A 12,209-nucleotide genomic window follows, 5' to 3' on the forward strand; every position below is an offset into this window, starting at 1 on the left:
ATTATAGGGCTGCTCAAATCAGGCACAACATTTTCCAGGAATATCCAACATCAAAATGTAAAGAAAAATACAGGAATTTCAGTAGATTATACTGATATAAATCATACCATTTTGCCTCTGTTTAGAAGCAACTCTGGCATAAAAAGTAGCTGTTTTGCACAAATCCCACATGCACTGAGCATGTATAAAGAAAGACAAAATTGGACTTAAAAATACAGAAAAAAAATCAACTCAGTCCCGTTCATATCTAACATTTATCTATTCCTCTACAGAATATCTGGAACAGATATTAACTTTACACCATTTTTCCTTTAGAAATCCTTCTTCCTGCCATTTCAAACTTAAACCAGAGATTGGAGGGAATCCACTCTAGCTTCTTGGTCTTTTTCTCTCAGAATTCTGATTGTAGTGTTCCAAATATAAACATTTTCCCTCAGAACAGAGAGGGAGGGATTTCAGTCATTTGACTTTGCAGGTGACCCAGAACTGTTTTTCCTGGAGATGTAGATGTAACATCTGAGATGAGTGAATGCATATTAGACATGCCTCAGCCGGCCAGACGAGAATGGCTGGCAAGAAGGTTGCAATTTTTAAAAATTGGCTGACTATTTGGAACCATTAGTTTTGCTGAAGAATAATATTTTTCCTATGAATGACAAGTTGAAAAGATTCCCAAAAATTAAACTGTTCTCTATATGAAATATGTTTTTGACAAAGCATTGTAAATGATACAGAATTAAGACAACTTTAGCTTTGTGTAGCAGCTGCGCTATGCTGAATATGTGTTTCCACAAACAAGTGTAGGATAAAAAATAAAATAATAGTGTATAGGTGATAAAAGTTCTGCTAAAGGAAAATCAAAGCTCCCAGCTCTTCCTTTTTTGTGTCACTCTAAGTTTTAGGACATGGAAGTTTTCATTTAAATTTCATTAGTTTATTTTCTCAGCATTACTACTAAATGTTACCATCATTAACATTGTGCAGATACCTACTGTTAAATGTAAATAACAAATTTTGAAATAATAGCTCTGATCTTGGAAAAAACAAATCCAACATCCATGGGGAAGCATAGTCTTTATAGGAATCAGCCAAAATGATACAAAAAGGGGAAAGCTTTAGTTCGTCTTAAAATCAAAATCTCAATGTTATAAAAAGCAGAAGGTTGGAGGGGAAAGGAAAGTGACTCGGAATGCCAAAAGCACTTATGACAAATTCTGAGTGCAATTCTAATGTTAAAATGGGGAAATGGACTGAAAAACTGTTATTGAGGCTTTAAAGTTAGCTCTTCTTTGTCTTTTTTATTGAACAAATACTCAAAGAAAAATGAAAAAGAATTTTCAAATTAAGATAAGCCAGTAGAAACAAAAGAAAACCAAGTCCAACATTCACATCGCTATTTATATTTAGATTAGAAGAACATTTCTATAGATGAAAGTCATCTGCTGGGAAATGTTATTGTTAATATAGTTAATAAATGGTAATCAGATTTCAATTTATTTATCCTGAAAGAAAACATTACAAAAGTACATCTTATTTCTTACGTTTAGTCAGCATCAGAATTTCATTCAGAATACCTGAGATTCATGATCTTTTTTGTAGCATAAGGTATTTCTACAGAAATTATTTGACATATCTGCTAGAAATTGTCTTTCAATTTTAATTTATAGTAGGCCTTTAATGAACTTGATGGAAAGAAAGCATAATGTTCACTGCAGTATCACCTGGATCTGTATTTGCTAAATTATGTAGTTATACCCAGGTTGGATGACCAATTTGCACGTCAGAACCGCTACGGACCTCCACCAGAGTTTCCTCTGGCTTCGCTCTGACCAGGCATAGTTCACCATCTTTCGGGTCCTAGCACGCATGCTCATGCTCCACCTCCCCAACGGGGCGGGTGAGACGGGCCAGTGGTGCGCCCTCCGCTCAGAGGCCTCAGGATCCCACCTCGGCCGGCACGCACCAGCCCTCACCTTCATTGAGCCACAGAGCTTTCGTCTGCAGCCTCCCACGAGCGCCAGCTATTCTGAGGGAAACTTCGGAGGGAACCAGCTACTAGATTGTTTGATTAGTCCAGGGGTAGGCAACCTTGGCTCTTTTATGACTCGTGGACTTCAACTCCCAGAATTGGCTGGCTCAGGAATTCTGGGAGTTGAAGTCCACGAGTCATAAAAGAGCCAAGGTTGCCTACCCCTGGATTAGTCTTTCGCCCCTATACAATTATGTAGTTAGTGAGCGCCTGTTACTCGTCCCAGCTTCTGCCAACCTAGCAGTTCGAAAGCACGTAAAAATGCAAGTAGAAAAATAGGGACCACTACAGTGGGAAGGTAATAGCATTCCGTGCGCCTTTGGCATCTAGTCATGCCGGCCACATGACCACGGAGTTGTCCTCGGACAAGCGCTGGCTCTTCGGCTTTGAAATGGAGATGAGCACTGGTCCCTAGAGTTGGAAACGACTAGCACGCATGTGCGGGGGAACCTTTACCTTTACCTTAAAATTTAAAATAGCTACAGTTTTTACAATAAATAGGCACAGTAGATAAATATTTTAATAAATGAGTATATGAATATTTATCAGTGTTGTATGGGATATTACTGATTTATCTATCTTATTGAGCAATTTGTAATTAAATGTTCTTTAATTCTTCAAAACTAATCTCCTTAGAGAGGCTTTCGTTTCCGCTATGTTTGTGAAGGACCATCCCATGGTGGACTTCCTGGAGCTTCTAGTGAAAAGAACAAGAAGTCTTATCCACAAGTCAAAGTAAGTTAATAACTACTATATTTAATATGATTAATATTTATTTATCATTACCATATAACTATATTATCGATTGTGTGATACTCTACAGAATAAGGAAGGACATACTTTGCTGCTCAATAGTGATTTAACTTAAGGTTCCTTCTATGTTCTTTACAGACTTCATTGGAAATAAATGGTAAATTAGGTTAAATCCCCAGTTGTATCAACACTGAGAAGTGAGGGATGAGATTTAGCCAGACAAGAATTAATTCAAGGTCCACAATTATTGAGATCTTTTTGAGCTTGGAAATTTTTTTCATAAAACAATAAGCTGAGATTCAAAGACATCCTGGTTTATTTTTATCCAACTGCATTGTGATAAATGCAGGCCTTTCATTCTTGCTTTGCTTCTTTTCACAAGCAGGGAAATAGATTCATCAGACAGGGGCTATGTTGAGCAAATCCAATTCATTTCCTTAAAAATATTATAAAAGGGTCTGGTTTGATTTTCAAATCCTACTATTTCTGAATGTGTTGGTTACTGTAAAGACATCTGTGCTTTTAAATGACTTTAGCTAAAGTGTTTTATATCTTCTCTCAGCTGTAGTTGAATTATCAATATAGTATATGTACAATCTTCAGAGAAGCAGATTGTGTCCATATTGAGAGGTTAGCATGTATGTCTTGAATGTCTTTGAGGGCTAACCCTGCTCTTTCCTGAGAATCAATAGAAGTTATCTAGTTAATGTTTTTAGACAAAAAGTAGCTTTAAGGACCTCTAGTTATAGTACCAACACCAATGGAGAAATATCGAGAAGTTTGAATATATTGGACTGGTATATCTGCAGTTGAGGGCAGGCAAGATGGAGGTTGTAGCTCATAATGAAAGCCCTTGCCCAACATGTATTTGGGCAATATTTGGATGGCACATTTCCCATTATGATACCATCACCCTTGCAACTGCTCAGTTCTGCAGCAATGATTTACAGTGTTCTGAAGTTATTTTTTTACTGTAATTCCTGTTACAAAGATACAGGACCATATTGTTTAATTGCAGTGTAAACAATTATTAATTGTTTCCTCATAAGGCTATACTGGCTTTTTGAAGACATCTTTGTTATTTTTATAATTGTGATAGTCTGTGCTTTTATTTTTACATAAAAATGGGTATCTTTTTAAAGGTTTTTTAAGGTTAATTGTATTGTACTCAGGGGTGTTGTGGCCTAATAGTTAAGACACTGGGCTGTCATTTGGAAGGTTGGCAGTTCAAGACCCAAGTACTGTGAGCTCCTGTTTTTGCCACAACTCCTGCCAACCTAGTAGTTTGTAAGCATGCAAATTCAGGTAGATAAATAGGTGTCATTTTGATGGGATGGTAACAACATTCTGTGCACCTTGGCATATAGTCATGCCAGCCACATGACCATGGAAGCATCTTTGGACAACACTGGCTCCCTCAGCTAGGAAATTGAGTCCTCAAGAAACTTTTTCAAAAAGCAATTGGACTTTTTTAATTTGGAAAACTGGAAAAAAATTAAGAAAGTCCACTTGCCTTTGGAAAAGCACCTTGGAACAACCATGACCTGGATTTTGAGAATCTCCACAGACATTTAGGAAATGGAGATGAGCACTGCCCCCTAGAGTTGGACATAACTGGACATGGGAAACCTTTGCTGTCTCCTACCTTATCTTCATGAAGGAACTTCTGTTTCTTGCATTGACTCCAGTATGAAAAATGAGTCAAGCTAGAGAGAAAAATGTTTCTTATGGAGATGAATAAGATAAATAAGGTAATGCAGGGGAGAGCATTATCTATTCTCAACTACGGATATCCTTTTGGGCTCAAAATTAAGATCTTACTTTGTTTCTCCCAACATCTTAACAGTGTGTTGTGAATGTGTAAATATAGCTCTTCTTAAGATATCTATGTTGAACTCACATATATTTCTTAGAACTCTCTGAGAACCTTAGAACAAATAAACTTTTTGTTTATTTCATTTATATTGTGTCTTTTTGGAAAATATGTCAGAGATGTTCTCATATCTATGGAAATGGGCAAGGCATGTGGGGTTTTTATGGGTATTTCCCCTCGTATTATTTCAACTTGCCTTTAATCTTTTATCATAATTATATTACTCAGTCTTCAATTCTGTATATTTTTAGCTGAGAAAAATCTGATTAACAATAGGTCGTGCTTCAGAATAGACATATAAAGAGTGCACTGTCAGTGATTTTTATTTTTATTTGAAAGTATCATATCTTTTTTTATTTTCTTTCTTCTTCATTTATATAAATCTTTACACGACAATACCTACAAAGAGAGTTTGGCGGATAAATATGGGGAAGTTCCTTAAGGCTACTTTAGTAGCTTGTTAGTACCTGTTTTTTATTTCAAGTTTAGCCAGTTGGAAGGTGGAATATTTTGTGTTCTGTTTCCTTCTGACTGTCTGCCTTCAACCAAGGTGCTTCATTTACATGAATGGAAAGACCTCCAATATGTTAGATTGTATTGAATAATTATTAGTTGTTATGATCTATATAGCACCATATATTTTACTGCACATGTAATCAGATAAATATGTTTCTGTGGAGTTTGCTCTGTTTATAATGCGCTGCTGATTTATGCAGCACCATCTTTTCAAATTAAGTATAATAATGTCACTTCAGTAGAATGATGTCACTAGCAACATACATACATTTTCCCCAAAATTTAAACTTTCTGGGTTTTATTATTATCAGTATCCCATCTTTCGAGAATATAGAAGTATATAGAATAAAGCACATCTGTACTTTTTTAAGGAAAGTAATGGCTAAAATTCTGCAAAGTAAGGCAAAATCCAGCCATTCTGTTAAAACTATGTAACAGAAGTTTTAGCATCACTATACAAACTGTACCCCTTTGTATATTTGTGCATCACACTGCATGTTCAGATGGGGTAGAATCCTCTTTTGCTTTTCCCACTTTTACCCACCTTTTGATTTGCTGTAGTAGAGCATGAATCGCTACTAAAGAGAGCCCGTTTGGTGCAGTATTTAAGACTTCAGGCTAGAAGACTGTGAGTTCTAGTCCCACCTTAGGCATGAAACTTGCTGGGTGACCTTGAACCAGTCAATCTCTCTAATCCCTAGGAAGAAGGCAATGTTAAATCATTTGTGAAAATGCCAAGAAAAATGCAGAAACATGTCCGGGCAGTTGCTAGGAGTCAAAAAGGATTTGAAACCAATAAATAAATAAATAGCATGAATCACTGAAACAAGACAACACTAGGATTGCACTCTAGGGCCGCAGCTCCCAACCTTTTGGGCACCAGGGACTGGTTTTGTTGAAAGAGTTTTTTCCGCGAACCAGAAGGGGCATGGTTTTGTGTGCTGCCTGCATCCTGTGAATGGGACTTCGCTTGCTTGTGAGGCCTGGTTTCTGGCATGCTGTGGGCTGGTGCTTGTCCATGGACCGGTGGTTGGGAACCCCTGCTCTAGGGGCCTTTTCCACTCCCAGGCTGTAGTGCTGTTCGTTGAGTCAGTATAAAACTATGCCAGTATTAAATGTGCTTTTCTTATTGCCAGTGTTCATCCTATCTTTATGGCTTCTCTTATCAGTCAGTATCAACATATAGGTCAGTAGGCCCCAACTGCAACGGACCGTTTCTGTGGAGGATAATTTTCCATGGACCAGGGGACATACTTTTGCGTGCTGCCTGGATCCCAGGCATGCGTGGATGGGGCTTCGCTCACTAGTGCGGCCCAGTTCCTGGCAGGCCACGGACGAGTACCAGTCCACAGACTGAGGGTTGGGAATCCCTGGTATAGGTGACAAAAGTGTAACATATATACGTACTGTAGGGCTGTCTTTGGACAGTATTGGAAAAAGAAGCACAATACTACTTTAACAAAAATACAACTAACGATAAATAATATTTGAATGCATGGTGATGAACACAAATGGATTGGAAATAAGAACATAAAAGGAGCCATAGCAGGCCCATCTGAATCCAGCATTTTCTTTTTTTCTTTTTTTTATTAAAGAGTTTTACAAAAACAAGATTTTACAATATATATCCCCAAATCCCCCCACCCCAAACCCGCCCACTTCCCCCCCACTTCCCAGAGCTAAATACAGGATTATAGTTATAATAATCATATTCTAAATAAAAATTATGCATAATATACAATTAACCAAATTCATAATGTGCTTTAAAGAATCCAGCATTTTCTAATGGGGAGCCAGATGCCCCTAGATACCTGAAATGAATTTGGATCAGCCTGTTGATAGTTTAAAAAACTTCTAAAAGTTATTTTTAAAAATATTTAACATTAAAAAAATGTTTAATCTGTTTAAAACATAAAAATGTTTTAAACACATTAAACTTTTTTAATGTTAAATATTAAAATAGTTATGTTTAGATTTGTGTGTCTGTATTCTGGGAAACATATATTGGAATCATTGTTGTTAGTATAAACATTATTTTTGGTATCACCATGACAGAATTTCTCCACATTTATCAGTAAAAGTTTTCATATTTACTTTTGCTTTCTCTTTCATTTCCTGTTCTTGTTTAAGGAATATCATTTTGAAAATAAGCTTGCAATATATAATGAAAACTCACCATTTCGAAGAAAGTTTTAAATTGCTTCATTAACAGAACTTTATAAAATGCCCATAAATATCTTAACTGTAGTGTCCACCCCATACTTCCTCTTTTTTAATCATAAGTCTGTTAATAAAAATAGTATGTATGTATTTTGATTTATAGTGTCAGGAATCATCCTTCTGGTTTTCAACTGCATGTTGTAACACATATTCAATATAAATGTTTTAAAAAAATATATTTGTCTTTTGAAAACATTTTTCCATTTTCCAGAATTTAAACATTTTGTTTTTGTAATTATATATTTACATTTTGAATATACCAATTTGGTGTATCTTATACTTACCCAGTTCTACCGAGATGACACTAATATAATTGATACTCCTATATATACATATTTTAATCCTCTAACTCAGAATAAATGAATACCTTCACTTGCCTGCATGTATTAATCAGTGATGGTGCCTGAATTTATTTTAAAAATCTTAGTTTCAACAAGGCTAGAGTAAAGGTGTGAAAAATCTGGAGCACAGTCTAATAGGGCTTCACAGGACTACAAAACTGGCTTACTACTTTCAGCATTCAGTTTCACTTTACCCAAATAAAGAGCAAATAGCAACCCAAAATAAATGTGCAATGAGAAATTAGAAGGATTGTTTCAAAATCCATTTTGTTCTTATTAAGAGAATATGGTTTAAATGTGTTTCTAAAGAAAAGTATTGTTTTATAAAAATATGAAGTTCTATTATTGTTTTATTTTATATCTAAATAAAAATTAAATTATTAGAAATAAGTGATATATTTATTTCTAACTCCAATGAAATTATTTGTTGTGTACAGTATTCATGGAGATGTCACACCAATTAATTTACACTTTTAATTTGAATATCTCAGACTTAACCTATAGAAATGGAGGAGTTTCAGCTTCCTTTATGTATTCATCCATAGTGTTGGGTCCAAATGTTCTGAAACTATTTATGTGCTATTTCAGAACATTGTGTTTATTTATGAATATTAGTATCCTTTTCTTGTTTTTATTTCAAGTCTGTGCCACTTAGCATTTGACATTTCTTCGTAAATTTTAAATAAAAAATTATTCCATACTCTACAACAGGATCCCCAACTCCTGGCCCGTGGCCTATTCAGAATTGAGTGACTGGCTGGAGTGCATGCATGTTCGTGCCTGCAGCTCAACTTATATGAGCGTTGGGCCAGTAGGCACTTGTGTGCATGTGTGTCAGCCTGGTGCCTATGTGAGTTAAGTTTTGTGTGTATGCGCGCGTGTGCCAGCCCTCTGCCCATGTGAACTAAGCTGCATATGTGCAGGATGGCTAAACTGAGCATGTGCATGCTGGCCTGCCACAAGTCTTAAATACATTCCTAACATGCAAGAACTCCACATGTAATACATTTCAAAAATCAGTGTAAAATCAGAATAATTGCTCAGAAATAAAAGTGTTTATTCTGCTTCCTACAGATCTGCAATTATGCTGGACCTGCAAAAGTAATAGTGCAGTTAGTCACAAATGGAAAACATATCCACTTGCATGCTCACAGCTTGGTAGGAAAACATTGTGAGCAGGGAGTATGCACAGTAAATGCAGGACCAAAGGACATGGTAGTGGGGTAAGTAAGTAGTGTCCTTACAAAGTACAATTTCTGTATAATTATGTTATGTAGATTCAGTTCTACCTAAAGTCTTTATCCACTCATTGTTCACTCTGTCTCACCTTTCTAATTTGTGGTAAACCATCTTTTTTTAAAAAAGATTAGCAATTATGAAGAGATGGGAAAGTCTGCAAGTGCATGGTGCCAACTTACAATTTTTGTAGTTTAAATCAGTCTATAGTAGAACAAGAAGAAAAATGGATACAATAAAATCTTGTGGACGATTATTCTTCATTTAGGATTACTATATATGTAAATTGTGATGAAGTACATCTCCAGGGCATACACATGAATGCATGAACACACTGTTAAGATACAGTCAAATTCCAATGGGAATTTGGTTGTAATTGCTATTTGTTGAAAAGGCTTCAATTATTAGTGAATCTGCTTGCATAATGAATTGAAATTGATTATGCATGTCATGGTAGAGAAACAAAATGTTATAATACTTTAGTCATACATAATAATAATCATGTATTGTTACAGTTTCATTATATTGTCTAGCTTGAAAATTATAGAAGAAAACCACTGAAGTATTGAGGGAAATAAATGTTTCATTATTCTGAAATAGCCAAGTCCGGGTGTAATTAGCAAGTAATATAATAATTCCTTTTCTAAATATAATACTTGCAAAAATATTTTTAATTATTGCTGTTTTTTTCAATAATTTTCTTGTGATTTTTTATCTTCAGATGAAGAACTAAGATTGATAGTTAGCTTCTTATTCAAAGCTGCCTGATTAATAACTGAATAGCAAAAAAATAGAATTGAAATTTTTATGGAAATGTTTCCTTTCCTCCAAATACATTTCCTAAATTCACTTTCCAGGTTTTTCCATTTTGTTAGAAACCACTTCCCTAGTTTCCCTAATTATATAGTTAGCCTCTTTCTTCATTACTAAATTAAATAAATAACTTACTCAAGTTAGATAAAAGTGATTATGATGTTGACATAAACAGTGGATTCATTGAAGTGTTGCATTCCAAGAGCAAAATAACCAAGGGAGTATTAAACCCTAGTTAATCTGCTTTTTTTTTAAAAAAAGAGCAAATATATTATTGTTCCTAGGATTGGGTTAGTTTCAGTTAAGTGCTAGTTTGATGTTATATAGGAAGATTTTAGAAATACATATGCAAACATACATACACATACACAAAATCCTGGGGAAAAAATAGCCAGATAGAAGCTATGTTTTAAACTTGAAAGACTTATTCTTTTGATGTTAAGAGTCATGTTGTCATCAAACTGAGTGCAGGATTTCAAACTGTTTTCAATTCTGCTTCTAATCTTGAAAGTTTTATCATATTCTTGCTAAGCATACTTAAATTCAGAATATATCATTTGAAGCTACTTATCCAAACATCATACCTTATTTGATGCTCTCTTGTTATTGAAACACAAACTCTCAAAAACTTTTCTGCATTTAAAAAAACTTTGAGTGAATTTATCCAATCAGTTTTCATTGGCTATAAATTTTTTTCCCCCTCTAAGTTCTCAAAGGAATTTGTTTTCCATATCTCATTGCCTGCTTGCAATAGCCCAATTAGGAGGTTTATTGGCTCAACATCATAGCGTGAACTCTATATAGTCCTTGAGTGGCATTTAAACAGGGGTCTTCTTGGTTCTGGTCTAATGCCTAAATGTTTTAGCTTTACAAAAATAGAAAAAGTTGAATAAACATAGGCAATGCAACAGAGTTTGCATCGATTGAGGCCAGAGAAAACACTGTATGTTGAGTGGAATAAAGGTAAGCACTATGTTATACCTGAGAAAGTATAGGATATTTCTTCATATAATGATTTGTATTTCTCTACAGATTTCCTAACCTGGGAATATTACATGTTACAAAGAAAAAAGTATTAGAAACACTGGAAGCCCGCATGATTGATGCATGTAAAAAAGGGTACAATCCAGGACTCCTCGTTCACCCCGACCTCAATTATATACAAGCAGAAGGTGGAGGGGAGAGGCAGCTAACAGGTAGGTAGGGAGTTACCTCTGTGGCACATGTGAAATAAATAAATAAAATAAATTTAAATATTTTAAATTCCTCTTGTCTCTTTATCATGTTTTATGATCAGCATTCAGGAAAAGAATGGTACTTCCTTCAAACTTGTCAATATAAAGTTCAGTGGGAAAGAAAATAATTTCTTTTAGGGTGCATATTCCTTTAATTCTTTTTCAGTAATTCTTTTGTTTCTGATGTATGGATCTCTCACATTCTTGAATATTATCAACTCCTTTTCTTTTTCTTTAACTCTTGGTTCAAAGTAACGTTTAGCGTTAAACATGCATTATGTAATTCTTTTTAAAACCACTTTGCATTTTAAATAGCTGGGTGGGTGATTTTGAACTGAATGGGGAATTTGGAATTTCCTATATCTCTTGAAGAAATAGCAGTGGTATTTGTGTGCATGCTTGAGAAGGTTTGAGCATATAAAAAAACTGTTCAGAAGAATCATAAAGTTGAATATACTGTATCTTTACTATAATGCCAACTGTGTGTCCTACGCTTTGGCTTCCATCTGATCTCTTGCTTTCGTCACTAAAATGGTTAGTCCTCCTCTTCATTCAATTTCTGTGCTTGCTTTCTCTTTCTCTTTCATTTACCATTACCACCGTTAATGGTACCACCTTGCTACAATAATCCATTGTCTTCTCCACTGTTTGCAGAACGAGAACGCGAAATCATTCATCAGGCAGCACAACAACAGACTAAGGAGATGGATCTCAGTGTTGTTCGGCTCATGTTCACTGCATTTCTTCCTGATAGCACTGGTAGCTTTACAAGAAGACTTCAGCCTGTCTTGTCTGACCCTATATATGACAGCAGTGAGTGCCTTTTGACTTTTCTTTCCATGCTGGAGCCAAACCCCAGTCTGAACAGGATTTTGTTGTAAGGTTGAATATTGAGGCATAGGCAATTTCTCCTAATCGACATTTTGAAAAGGATATGAAAGGCTTACATTTAAAAAAAACCACACAGAAAAGTATCACTTAATATCTAAAGAAATGTTTCTGTAGTTGCAGTATTCACAATGCAAATGGCAGTTTGTGTTAAAAAATGATAAAGGTGAATTTAAGACACACAATGAAGATCGCCTTGTTCATCCCTGAATTAATGTAAATTGAAAAGTACATATAGTCCTCTCCCTGTTAGTATGATTGCTATTATTTCTAAAAGTTGTGACTACAGTTATAAAAAAACCACT

General features: G+C 35.1%; 1 protein-coding gene across 2 annotated transcripts in view; it reads left to right on the forward strand.

The window, feature by feature from the left end:
- The window catches only part of NFKB1 (nuclear factor kappa B subunit 1), a 76,278-nt gene that overhangs the window by 25,061 nt on the left and 39,008 nt on the right, over nucleotides 1–12,209 (forward strand). For both annotated transcript variants that reach the window (XR_014027094.1, XM_081332649.1), the window contains exons 5-8: nucleotides 2,666–2,764; nucleotides 8,807–8,955; nucleotides 10,814–10,977; nucleotides 11,671–11,829. Coding sequence is in view for 1 of the 2 variants with exons in the window: in XM_081332649.1 (XP_081188775.1) it covers nucleotides 2,666–2,764; nucleotides 8,807–8,955; nucleotides 10,814–10,977; nucleotides 11,671–11,829 (571 nt within the window). In the remaining variant the exon portion in view is untranslated. The remainder of the gene's footprint in view (nucleotides 1–2,665; nucleotides 2,765–8,806; nucleotides 8,956–10,813; nucleotides 10,978–11,670; nucleotides 11,830–12,209) is intronic.

This window comes from Vipera berus, assembly GCF_964194415.1.
Source record: "Vipera berus genome assembly, chromosome: 7".
NCBI classification, from domain to species: domain Eukaryota; kingdom Metazoa; phylum Chordata; class Lepidosauria; order Squamata; family Viperidae; genus Vipera; species Vipera berus.